Raw genomic sequence first — 14,076 nt, 5'->3', positions numbered from 1 at the left:
TTATCAGTGATATATACCTGCATTATAGCCTCATATATATGCTTTGAAAAAAATACTGAAAGATCATATCCCAGAAGGCAAACAACACACTTATGAGATGCATAAAATACAGACTCTTTTCTTTAGGATCTCTTGTATTACCCCAGATTTCTTCAATGAACTGTATCATAATTTTAAAAATACTACTTTGTGAGTGCTAAAGCGTTACAAATTGCTGCATGAGTCAATTGTGAATTTTTTGTTACTGCTCACATTCCCTAGTTGTTTGATTTGAATTTCATCACCATCCCCCACCCCCCACCCCACCAAACCTGGCTTGCAAACTCCTCAGGAATAGGATCTTCTAATACTACTAATTAATTTTTTATTTCTCCTGGAATATTTGGTCTCATAGTGTGCCAAAGGCAGGTGCACAATGAATACTCACTGAACTGAATAGGTATTATATCAAAATCTCTTTGTCAAACCACTTGTGAGGAGCAGCTGCAGAGGCGGCTGGCCGCACTGGGTCAGGCGTCTTGGCCACCATGCCTGTTCTGGGGCAGGTGGGGTGACTCAGGGCTTCCCTGGCAGGAGCACGGCAGCCCTGGTTACTGTCTTCATTTTCTGCCAATTCAGCTGTTCAGTGTACTTGTCAGGAAAGAGCAGCTGAATGCTTAGAAAATGTTAAGTTTCTTCAAGGAGTTTCCTTTGGTCTGATCTGACCTAGATTACTCTATTATTTATCTGTGAACAAACAGTTGGGCCATTTATTACTTATTCTTCAATAAGGAACTGATAAATTAAGTCAGTTATCTATTACTGTTGTAACAAATTACCACAAACTCCCTGGTGCAAAACAACACAAATTCATTATCTTATGGTTTTGGAGGGCAGATCTAAAATAGATTGGCAGGGCTGTGCTCCTTCTGGAGGCTAGAAAAGAGCCATTTCTTTGTCTTTTCTAGCTTCCAGGGGCCGTCCCATTCTGTGGCTCATGGCCCTGCATCACTCTGACCTCTGCTTCTGTTATGACATCTCCTTCTCTGACTCTCTCACCTTCTTTTTCACTTTAAAGGAGCCATGTGATGACAATGAACCCACCTGGATAATTCAGGATAATTTCCCCTTTAAAAGATTCCTAACTCATTCACACAGGCAAAGTCCCTTTTAGGCATGTAAGGAAAACGCTTCACAGGTTCTAGAAATTAGAATACAGACATCTTTGGGAGACATTATTCTGTCTATCACCATAACCAACTCATCACCACCACCGCTATGAGTTCATATTTATTCACAGAAATAAAACAAAACCTGGAAAAAGATTCCATGTTTGCTCATGGACATGAAGATAAAACTTCTTTCTTTGCTCATCTTCTGTTTCTGTTCAAAATCACACAGATCTGTAACCTGGTTTATACAACTGCAGTGGCCTGAAATTTGTATTTCCAAAGAAAAGATTGCTAGGGCATCATTTTCCCCATCGTAGGCATATTAGCAGGTGACCATTCACTTACCTCTTTCTGTTTCTTGCCCCGGAGAGCCACATGGCTGCTGTTACTCTCCCGGAGGGAGTCCACGGTGTCTCCATAGAGCAGCTTGATGGCTCTGACCAGCCGGGCACAGGAGCGGCTGTGGTGCAGGTAGCAGTGAGGGTGGCAGTAGTCAACGTGGGTACAGATGAAGCTTTGCTGATTGCACAGCAAGATCATGACCTGGAACACAGACATCACTGAAACTCAACCAGGCAATCGGGGTTGAAACCACAGTTACTCACTAAGAAAGTCCCACAAGAAAGCAGAGTTACAAGTCTTTATGAACTTGGCTTGTCCTCCTCTCTATTCACACTTGATAGAAAGATCTTTCTGAAACAATAGAAGGTTAAGTAACCTTCGAAAAACTTTAACCAATTATTGTGGAATGTGTGATTTCCAAATATTTTCAAATGAAGATTCTAAATTTAAACCATATTATTTTTGCAGCTGTTGTGTTGTAGAAGGAGCCAGGTAGAAGAGCATAGACTTCTGAGAAATTCTGTGCCAAAGGATTTGGCTGGCCTTTGACAGCTGTGGGATGTCTTTAACTCTGGCCTACCTATGTGGAATTGAAAATACTTTTGCATCTTCCACCTTGGCCTAAAACCTTCTTTTTTTTGTTTTTTTGTTTTTTTGTTTTTTTTTTTTTTGGCCTAAAACCTTCTATTGAGCCTGAACCTGACTATAGAGTTTCATTTCTTCTCTCTACGAGTTCATTTTCTCCAGCTTTTGTGCCATTCTAGCTCTTGGGGTTTGATCTGGCTCAAATCCTCACATCACCTAGACTTTCCAAGTAGGATTCATGAAACCAGTTGTTGTTTGTTTGTTTGGTTTTTTTTAAGATTTTATTTATTTATTCATGAGAGACACACAGAGAGAGGTAGAGACATAGGCAGAGACTGAAGCAGGCTCCTTGCTGGGAGCCTGTTGTGAGACTCGATCCCTGGACCTGGGGTCATGTCCTGAGCCGAAGGCAGACATTCAACCACTAAGCCACCTGGACATCCCAAGAACCCAATTTTTTTAAGGATATGGTTATTTTAGGATAAGGAATGAAAGATTTTGAGTTTGTAGCTTCTTAAAATGTCTTCCTAAAAAGGCAATAGCATTCCAACATCCACAAGGCTAGTCATGAATAGAGTAATCTTCTGAACGCTTCCATCCTTCATGAAACCAGTTCCCACCCCAACACCTAACCTGTAGAGACCATGTGCCATATTGAATGAAGAACATAAAGTCAGTCAATGTGGACAGGGCCAATCAAACCTACTAGGTAAGGCTGCCACACATTTCCTCAGGAATGAGAGGCCCTGCTTACACCAAGGCAAAGAAAAACAACAATAACAATCAACTCCATACCTCTGTTGGACTCAGATAACAAGATCTCACACTCATTAAAGTTAAAAAAAATAGGTGTCTGACCACCTATTGATCTCTCTTGAGATTCACTGAATCCAGATCTCTCTTGAGATTCACTGAATATCCCCGATATTCCTGTATGTACTGTTATGAGGCAGGGCACATATAAGAACTGTAAGGTTTCCCTTGTTATTCTTAAATCTGACTGTTAAAAAGAAATACCAAGAAAGCTTAGCAACAACAACCAAAACCAAATAAACACACAAATGACCGTATTACTGGCTTTAGTTTAGAATATTCTGATTTAGTATAATATCTGGGGTGGAGGTGACCTAGAAATCTTTGATTTTAAAATTATGGTCAGGGATGTCTTTTTGACATACATTTTATATATTTCCAAGATGTTCCTCAATGATCTCAACTTCTGGTATTAATGCACTTTGAAAACCATCCCCTGTTGAGTATGGCCTGGCCTAGTGACTTGCTTCTAACCAACAGAATGCAGCAAAGGTAAGGAGAGGTCACTTCCCTGATTAGATTGCATAAGCCAGTAACTCCTCTCTTATTACCAGACTCTCCTTTATGGGCTTTAAGAAAGTAAGTTGCCACACTGGAAAGGTTCACATAGCAAGGAAATGAGGGTGGCCTCTGGCCAACAACCAGCTAGGAATTGAGGCCCTCAGTCTAACAGTTCTTGAGTAACTGAAATTCTCTCGATAATAACACAAGCTTGGAAGCAAATTCTTTCCCATTCAAGCCTTCAGATAAGACCCCAGTCTTGGCCAATACTTTGATTGCTGTTGCCATCTTGTTGAGAGAGCCAGAAGCAGAGGACCTAGCTAAACTGTGCCGGGATTCCTGAAACTGTAGCTAATTAAGTGTGTGTTGTTTAACACACACACACACACACACACATATTAATATATATATTTGAATGCATAAGATTGCATTCAACACAGTGAGGAAGTCAGGATTGGAAAGTCAAGATGTGGGGAGAAAGGACATTCGCTGAGGTGAGCCTATGCCACATTTCTCCTTGAGGCATAAGTGGCCAAGGAGCCAGGCAAAGCTTTAGGTACTCTCATGAGAACTGGAAGATAAAAACTGGAGTTCAGAAGAATTGAGTGGATAAGATCCTGTAGAGGAGGGATATTCGGAGAAGTGAGACTTGGCACTTGCCTTCTAGGCATTTGTTGATTGAGTAGCTAAGAAGCCAAGTAGAAACCAGCTGACAAGGAGATTTTGGCAATTTTACTATGATGAGGAAGCAAAAGTGGAGTTTCTGACCCATTAAGACTGGGGGGAATTACAGGACACACCCCAGACTCTTAATGGGAACCTTGGAATGCTTCTTACTAGGAGATGTATATTGGGAAAGGGAGGAGTGGGGGGTGGAGAGCAATACTACAAGTCAAGTCAGCTTAGTTCTTGGTAGCACTGAAGTAATCTTTGCTGTCTGCCAAAGTATGGGATGAATCTTCTCGGGAGGGAGACAGCATCATTGGGAGACTCTGTAATCCTATAGTTATTTTTTTAATTAGTAGACTTTGTTTTACAGCAGTTTAGGTTCATAGCAAAAGTAAGCAGAGTGTGCAGAGCGCTCCCAAACACTGCCTGCCTCCACATATGCACAGTGGCCTTCATTATCAACATCTCCTGCCAGAGTGGTATGTTTATTATAATTAGTCAATCTACACTGACACATCACTATCATCCAAAGTGTGTAGTTTACATTAGGGTTCACTCTTGGTGTTGTACGTTCTATGGGTTTTGACAGATGTATGATGGCATGTATATATCACTATGCTTCTATAATTTTTCAGCCACCATATCTGGTAGTCAATAAAATCACTAGGCATATTAAGGAACAGACTAAGAGAGGATATATATTGGAATTATCAGTTATGGATTTTAAACGTGTATGATCAAAATGAAAATTCAAAAGTATTTTAACTGAATGATAATGAACATATGATGATATATCAAATGTATGATACAGCTTAAGCTGTTCCTAGGGAACATCTACAGTTTTAAATGAATATATTAGCAAAGTAGTTGGAAATAAGTTATCTAAGTGTTTATATAAAGAAGTTAAGGAAGGAAAACATCTTAAATTCAAAGAAAGTAGAAGGAATTAATAAAGGTGACAGGAGAAATTAATGAAACAAAAATTAAACATTCCCTGAATGACAAAACCAAAAGCTGATTCTCTGGTTAATAAAACTGACATCCTTCTGGCAAGACTGATTAAAAAAAGAAAGAAAAAGATATAACCTACCAACATCAAGAAATAATAAAGATACATCATTGTAGATCCTACAGAATTTAAAAGGATTTTAAGAGAACGTTATAAACATCTCTTTACTAATAAACATAAGTATTTGGATTAAATTAACAAATTCCTAGGGGAAAAAATGTGTTCAAACTGCTTCTAGAAGAAATAGAAAATCTGAATGGTCTGAATCATATTACATGAATTGAATTTTTAATTAAAAACTTTCCTATAAAGAAATGTTTGGATCTAGGTTTCTACTTAAAGAACAAATAATACGGGTCTTACAAAAATACTTAATGGAAAACTAAAAAGCACTACTGAAGGAAATTTAAGAGGTGGGACATAAATTAACAGAGGGATAGACTGCTTCATACATTAGAAGACTCAATATAATAAGGATTTCAATTTCTCAATATTAAATGATGTTTATATTCAATATAAGGCTGCTTTGAAAGCTTTTTTTTTTTATAGAAATCAATAGGTGAGGGGCACCTGGGTGGCTCAGTCAGTGAAGTGTACTACTCTGGATTTTGGCTCAGGTCATGATCTCAGGGTCCTGAGATCGAACCCTGCATTAGGCTCCATGCTGAATGTGGAGCTTACTTTAGATTCTCTCTTTCCTTCTGCCCTTCCCCTCATGATCTCTCTGTCTCTCTAAAAAAATTAATAGGTGATTTTAAATGGAAATTAATATAGTTATAAATAGATCAAGCCACCTTGAAGAGAACAAAGTTGGAGGATTTACCCTTATATGAACCAAACAAACCATAACACAACATGGTACATAATATATGATATCAATGATATGTATTTCAAAAATAGACAAAACTAATCTATGGTATTAGAAGTTAGGATGGTGGTTACTGTTAGGGGAGAGTAGTGACTGGAGAGGGTGTGTGAAGGGCTTCTAGGGTGCGAAAATGTTCTTGACCTGCTGGTGATTACACAGATGGTCACTTTGTGAAAACTGACTGAGCTGCACACATCTGTGTTTTTCAAGACATAGGTTGGATTTCACTGAAGAGTTTCCTTTAAAACCAGCTGCCTCAGAGAATCTCAAAATTAGGTTCTGGGGATCACTTCCAGCCAGTTCTGGGGATCAGCCAGTTGTGAAGACACAGCACTGTAAACCCCGAGGAGCATTCTGTACCAGCCAGCCCTCATCTGACTCCACCAGGAAGTCAGATGAAAATCAAGAAGATGGTCTGGAACATGCCTAAGAGCACAGACAGTATCCAGTTGTGGATCTGATCTTATGTTTCCTTAACTCTCTCATTCTTTCCTCATGCCCAGGCCAAACCTTGAACCCTAATCCATGCCCAGAATTTCCTTGAAATCCCCTCCCACTTCATGGCCTCTGAAGAGCCCTTGGGGGTATAATCTTTGTCATCTTAGGGTCTCCATGTTCTGGCTTACAATGAGCTCTATACAGACACAAGAATGACACCATGCCCTTGCTCTTGGCAGTGTGGGATCCTGCAGAGAACTGACTGCGTTGCCTCATCTGTGGTACCCTGGCTGTCTTGGTCCCTCAGGGTTTTCTCTGACTTATGTTGACCCATGAGCCAGCCATAACAAAGAAACTGTGGTCTTAGTTAAGCTTAAAATGGATACAAACCAACAGAATACTAATTCTGGTGAGAATTCAGAGCTTCAGCTGAAATAGAGGCCTAGGGTTTTCCTTAGAGGCTAAATTGGATGGGTGGTTTTCGTATAATCTTTTGTCTTCACTCCACAGACCTTTCTCAATGTCAAAAAAAATTGATCTCAGGTCTCTTTCTGAGACTCCTACTTACATGAAGCCATGACATGCTCCTGTGATAATTTTCCTCCGTGCCAGCAGTACTCATTCCCTCTGGCTCGATGCTGGGCTCACTTGCACTCCAAGGACTCCCTTCTTTAAAAGAAAAATGCCAAGAAAGGTTATATTGTTCAATCTCCCCGCAGAGCATGTTGGAATGGTAGAGTTGCCCATGCTTTTGAATCCTAGGGCAGACTACCGTGGCCCAGTGGGTTAACAGGGCATAGCACTGACTTCAGTGGAGGACTGTTCCTAGGAGCTGTTCCCTTCACCACCAGCTGAATAGGCAATTGCAAAGACATTGATGATCTCTGTCATGGTGGCTTCCATTTTGAGACATGGGAGCAGAGAAGAAACAGAGTCAAGTCCTTGAATTGCTGAGATGAGCAAATTATTGATTGAGTGGGCCCAAATCCACTCCAGACTGCCCAGACTTGCAGGTGTAGTTAAGTAGAGACACCGAGCAACCTGCAGTGGCCATAAGTGTGCTGCTGCCCCCTCCGCTGCTGTGACACTAGTGCCACTGCTCTCAACACTCCCTGGCTTTGCTATCAGAGCTTTTTCAAAAATGGACGGTGCCTCAAACCCTCTCACCCCTCAAAAAAGAAAAAAAAATCCTAAGGGAATTTATAAGCAATTGTGATCAATCCTGGACCATCCTTTTGTCCAAACTCTTCTCTGTGGAAAAGTCTGGAGACATCTTTCAGGAATTCAGTACATTATATACCACACAAAAAAGCTTCGCCCTCAAATCTAAAACCTTTCCTGGCTCATGTCTATGACAAAACCATGCCTCTGGGCTGCCTATTTTGATTCAACCGGTCAGGCTAAATCAATCAATTCAAATAATTAACCAAAATATTTCCCCCGCCCCAAACAACTTGATGACATCCTTACAACTTCAGACTTGTAATGAAAGAAGTCACAGGGTTTTCTTCCTACTGTCTCCTTAAAAAATAAGCTGAATCTTAACTAATGCATAAGTTAGTTATTTTCAAAGGTGAGGGTGGGTCGGTGTAGAAGTACTTCCTATTTTAGGCTCTTTTGATTAGATATACTCAGCTTCTATTTCAGTAGACTTGATCGATAATGTATCCACACTTACTGATTGACTTCTGACACCACTTGCCTAGAAAGGAGAACTTTCTATCTTGCTCCTTAGACAGGCACTGAATGGCAAAGAAGATGTACTTTAACATTTACCTAGGCGGCTGGGGAGTCCACATATTCTCTTACTTGCTAGTAGGATGACCATCAGGCTCATTGGAGACACATTTTGGGATTCAAGAGTCTCTTTGGATCCTATGGGGACAGCCTTCACCTCTAAGGCTTTGACTGTATACAGAGCTCAGGCTCAGGTACTTAACATACTTTATAATCATCCCTTCAGAGTAGGCGAGGAGGATATAGAATTCTTCCCACTGAATAGTTGGAGAAAACAAACCCCTGAGACATTAGCTGACTCGCTGAAGGTCACCGTCAGGTCTTGCAATCTTTCCTGTCTGAGATTTTTGGTTTGGGTTTTTGTTTTGTTTTGTTTTACTGCAAGACAGAGACTTTAAAACACGGAAGGCCTTGAGCTCACTGTCCTCCCCTCCCCCCCAGGGAATTTCTACATTTTTGCTTTCAAGGTCCTGATGAGAAGAATGGTAGCACAAACATCTGGATTTCAAAAAACTATCCTGCCATTAAAGCATTTGCTTCCCCTAATATACTCTATTCTAGCTGCTCAAACTGTGGCCCTTGAGCTTGAGTCAGCAGCGTTAGCTTCACCAGAAAACTTCACCAGAGGCTCCCACCCCAGACCTGCATAATCAGAACCTGCCTTTGACCACACTTGCAGATGACCTGTGTGCAGGTTAAGGTTTGAGCAGCCCTTGTCTAAAGGGCGACTGACAGTGTGGTCTAGCCTGTGGCTCTGCTCTGTGTCTCCTGATGGGTAAGAACGGGCTTCAGTTGTTTCAGGGTTTGGGCCCTGTCTTCCTACCCCCCACGTCCCTGCGCACCCCGCTCCTCTATGTTACCTAGGTCAGTGACAGTGTCCCTGCTCTGGGACAGCTGCAGCTCCTCAGCCTCGGACTCTGAGTCCTGCCGTGGTAACTTGCTGCTCTTTAAGCTGCCGACCCGGCGGATGCTGGACAAGGAACCCCCTTCTTCACCTGGAAACTGCGGGTTCCTTTAATCTGGAGCAGGCGTGAACCTCCTATCCTGATCTTCCTGCTGGGAACTGTATTAAAAGAATAAAATAGGGCTTTTTCCCCCTTAGTGTTCCCCAGCCAGTGTTAGATCCAAGCTCTCCCCAACCTGTCCCTGAACAGCCTCCTCTCTTGGCCTGGGATGAGCAGCATGTCTGGACAAGGAGCTTCCGAGCCCCCCAGTCGGGCAGCTTTGTCAGGCAGGCAGGAGGCTGGGTCCACCAGGAAGGGCTGGTGCAGCTTCTTTCTTACACACAGCTCATCAGTGCTAGGAACAACCTGCTCCCTCTCTGGCCCAGGGTTCACAAGCATGAGTGTGCCCTTGCAGCAGCAGCATCTCGGGCTGTTAACAGCACATTCACATAATAACATCATTGCTTGATTCAATGCCACACACCATTTGTGTTTGTTTTTCTTTTGAAATGGGACTCGCAGAGTTCTGGGAGTTACACAAACCCCTGGATGTAAACCCCTTCATTTTGGAATACCTCATTAAGAAATAAAAACAAGAGGCGCTTCTCTCTCCAACAGTCAGCAGTGGGTTCCGCTCAGCTCCTCAGCAATGGCACTAAAGGATCTGTTTTCACTGGTGTGCTTTGGGTGAACATGAATGTGAAATAGTTCCATTTTCAATGCACCTAGTGATGGCATAGCATCCTTCCTTCAGTCATAAGGCTGGGTGGGATGTGCGTCCAAATGTTGCAACACCCTGAGCCAACCTTACAGTCTACATGTACCAAGAAGAGCATGAATTATTCATCTTTAGTGTTCTGGAAAAAACAGTCATCAGTGAGGAAGATAAAAGGGTAAAAGAAACACGTTTAAACTTGAAACCTACTTTTTTTTTTTTTTTGACTGAGAGCATCCTGATTTCCCATAGTCATTTACACTCCTACATCCTCTTCGAAAGGAGATTTGGTGTTGCCCCACATGGATTTTATAAGGGCAGGATAAAGAAAGTTCTCAGAGCTTTCTCGTTATTGAGAAAGGGCCATTATTTTTGCATGATTTTCTTTTTTACATGAACTAGATTTCTTGTGAATTATTTAAGGCATGGATATTAATATTTTTAAAAGTTCCATTCAGGAAGATTGCATTGTTAGTCTTGGGTTGCTCACTCACAGGAGAATTAGTGTGTGACCATGAGAGAACTTGTACGGCTCTACAAGATGGTAATGAAGTGTACACTCTCAATGTCATATGAGGAGCCCAGAAGAATTCCTGTCGAATAATGTGCAGTGTTTAATTCTCTGATTTACACTTGTGATTGAGAAAGATTAAAATCATCACCACTGAGCTGCCTAAGGCCTCGTGGAGCTCCCTGAACGCATCTGGGCAGACTTTTACATCTGGATAGAAATTCTTGCAGCACGCCTGGATAAATTCCACAACGACTATGGACTATGATGCTCCATTTTAATTATAGCACAAACTTCATCCACTGCATTTTTCAATATTATTTTTAGGCTTGAGACTTTAATGACCTACATGAAATACATCTGAAGTAGAATATTCTCATTTTTAATGACTACTAATACAATTTCATGTCAAGCTAGATTGGGAAGTAGAAAAAAGTTTAGAGAGGTTTTTTCTTTTTCTTTTTTCTTTTTTTACAGAGATACTCTCTCACATTCTTTGCCTGGTTTAATGATACTTTTTACCACTCCTAACTCTGGAAAACGAACTAGGGGTGGGGGAAGGGGTGGTGGGCGAGGGGTGGGGGTGACTGGGTGACCAGCACTGAAGTGGCCACTTGACGGGCTGAGCACTGGGTGTTATTCTATATGTTGGCAAATTGAACACCAATAAAAAGTAAATTTATATAAAAAAGAAAATATCAGTGAGGGTGACAAAACATGAGAGATACCTAACTCTGGGAAATGAACAAGGGGTAATGGAAGGGGAGGTGGGTAGGGGGTTGGGGTGACTGGGTGATGGGCACTGAGGGGGGCACTTGGCGGGATGAGCACTGGGTGTTATGCTATATCTTGGCAAATTGAACTCCAATAAAAAAAATTTTTTTAAAGAAAAAAAAATGATACTTTTTACCATACAAATTTGGGAAAGTAACCCAAATTAATGTGATCTGAAAGAAATTCAATTTAAGAATCTATTCTATTAGCAAAGACAACTGGATATATCCTATAGGACTAAAAATTAGTGTTCAGAATTACAGCATTGATTATTTACAAAGGACACCACAGTTGGAATTCACATTTGATTTTTTACCTGAAAACTATCAGTGGAGCTCATACAGCACTGTTTGTTAGCTTTACCTCTAAGACAACGTGAACTAGTACAAAAGTGAAACAAATACATCTAAATTGAATAAAACCTCTTTTCCCCTTTTCTCTCACCTCACATTGTATCCATTAGCAAGTCCTGCTAGCTCCGTGCTTCAAAATTTCCTAGGGTTTGGAAAGCCCCATTACCTATTCCCTGGACTAACGTAACTGTCTCATTGCTCTCACTTACCACCACTCCCACAGCTTGACTTGTCTTTTTGTTCATTTTTCCTTTTTTAAAAACTTAAACTCAATTTGCCAACATTTAATATAACACCCAGGGCTCATCCCATCATGTGCCTCATTCAGTGTCCATCACCCAGTCACCCCAACCCCTACCCACCTCCTCTTCTGCAGCCCTTTGTTTGTTTCCCAGAGTTAGGAGTCTTTTCATGGTTTGTCATCATCTCTAATTTTTCCCCACTCAAGTTTCCCTCTTGACTCATCTTTTAAATACATAAATCGTAAATACACATATTAGATCACCTTTCTGGCCAAAACCTGCCACATTTATGCAGAATTAAATTTCTAACCAGATCTACAGAGCCTACTTATTTGCCTTTTGCCTCCCTATCTGACCCAATTTCCTGCCAGTCTTCCACCAAGTCATTATGTTGTAGCCATGTTGTTCTTTTTGACTTTCTTCAAAACGTTCCACGTTCATTCCTGCATCAGAGACTAGTTCTCACTGTGGTATCTGCTTGCAAGACTCCTCCTTCAGCACTCTGCAAATCACATCACAGAGGTCTCTGTTCAATGATACTTATGGGGACTTTCTCTGACTACATTCATCCCACCCGGGTCACTACCAGTTCTCTGACCTTTGTTTATTTTTCTTCATATCATTTGTCTTTATTTGAAAGACATCATTTGTCTATATTTGATGTTATTTACTATCATGAACTATTAGCTAATAAAAACTAAAATGTATGTGAAAAATTTTTCTTCCTGTTCATTGCTGTATTCTGGGAACCCGGAATAGTGTCTGGCATATAGCAGGTGCTCAATAGATGATTGCTGAATAATCAGACACATCTTGGTGTCTGGATTTTGGAATAGCAGTCTTAGTTTGTTTTTGGAATGTGGGTAAAATGCTGTGACAGACCTATCTTGGGGATTTTAGGTAGACATTTTTAGTTTAAGAATTATTTCACATTTGTTTTCCCTGGTAGAAACTGAATTGTCCTCAGGCTGTTTATTTCAAGAACAGCAATTTTAGCTTTTATAAAAACAGATGGTATAAAATTTTAAATAAAATTTTAATAATATAATTTAGCAGGGTCCCCCTGGCTTTAGCATCTGGTATTAATTTGTCAAAAGATTAAAGAATATTGAGGGATCTTCAAGATTTTAGCCAACCAATAAAGGACATTTTATGACTATGTTTTCATTTTATTTATAGTTTCAGTTTTTTGCTCATTTAACCAACTTTCATATATTAACATAGTCATTCCATGAGGAGAAACAATACTAAGGTTTTGTGTTTTTGAACATTGAAGGAAATTTACATAAATGATAATCATGAAATAAAAGTGTTCTTAAAAAATTGATCTGATGATTTATATTTTAAAATGGTGTCAATTTACTCTGCTCAAGTTTAACCATGTCCATATTAGGAATTTTTATTTCAGCTATTAAGCAATTAATTAGCATGATAACTTTGAATAGGTGAAAAAAATCCCCTTGGGAAAAGTCTAAAAATGTAAGTTTTTCATCATATACAGTTAGCATTATTCAAAAAAGTAATAGTTGTAAAAATATTGACCTGACACACTTCATGCTCAGAAATTGCTAAAACTTGGCTCATGAATTCTTGTTTTGCCATAAATTCAATATAATGTAATGATTATTTGCATTTTAAAAATATCATGACAACATTCCGGCCTTAAAATACTATAATTTTTTTCCAATGTACATCCACCCTTAAAGATCTTATGTTTTCTCTATGTAGGGCTATTCCTTCCCGGAATCATTTATTCCGTCAGCTATCTAACATTTATTGAGTCATTTTCTATAGGATATCAGAAAATACATAAACGCACAAAATCATCTTCGACTCTTTTAACAAATGTACTGATGTTCTTTGAATCCAAATTCATTGGAAAACCATTGAAGGGCAGTGGAATTTAGGAAATAGCAAAATCAGATAAGAAGTTAACAAAAAACTTGGTAATCTTTAGCTTATATTTAGGACTTTCCACATAGGTTCTAGTCTATACTCTCATGATATAAACAAATAACAAAAACTACAGCAATTATTTATTCTATACCAATTATGTACCAGGTACTGTGTTTATGCTTTGCTTAGATTGTCTCATTTAAAGCTTTCAACATCACAACATGGTAGGTGTCATTAACTTAATTTTACAGAGGAGAAAACTGTGGCTTAGGAAGTAAGTAACTAGACAAGGTCAGATGACTGGTTGTTATATTTTAAGATTTTAAGATGTAGTTTTCTCACATTTTAACACATCTGAAATTGAGATTTATCTTACACTTGATGCCACCCCAAGATCACTAGTGCCAAGTAGCAGTTGTGACACATTTGTTACTGCTTATGTCCGTGTGAGCATCTAAAGCACCAGCAATGGAATGTATATAATGGGTGCCAGTTCTTGTAGCTCCAAGAAGACAAATGGTAGTTTGG

At 39.9% G+C, this 14,076-nt stretch overlaps 1 protein-coding gene across 1 annotated transcript in view; it reads right to left on the bottom strand.

Moving 5' to 3' along the window:
* Positions 1-14,076, bottom strand: part of UNC80 (unc-80 homolog, NALCN channel complex subunit) — a 214,769-nt gene that overhangs the window by 91,317 nt on the left and 109,376 nt on the right. The window contains 4 exon segments of the mRNA XM_055345384.1: positions 1,497-1,694; positions 6,945-7,045; positions 8,974-9,102; positions 9,105-9,176. Coding sequence (XP_055201359.1) covers positions 1,497-1,694; positions 6,945-7,045; positions 8,974-9,102; positions 9,105-9,176 — 500 coding nt within the window.

This window comes from Nyctereutes procyonoides, unplaced genomic scaffold (genome assembly GCF_905146905.1).
Source record: "Nyctereutes procyonoides isolate TBG_1078 unplaced genomic scaffold, NYPRO_anot_genome, whole genome shotgun sequence".
NCBI lineage: Eukaryota > Metazoa > Chordata > Mammalia > Carnivora > Canidae > Nyctereutes > Nyctereutes procyonoides.
Note: the sequence above shows the minus strand (reverse complement) of the source record. Positions and strands in the feature narration are given on the sequence as shown.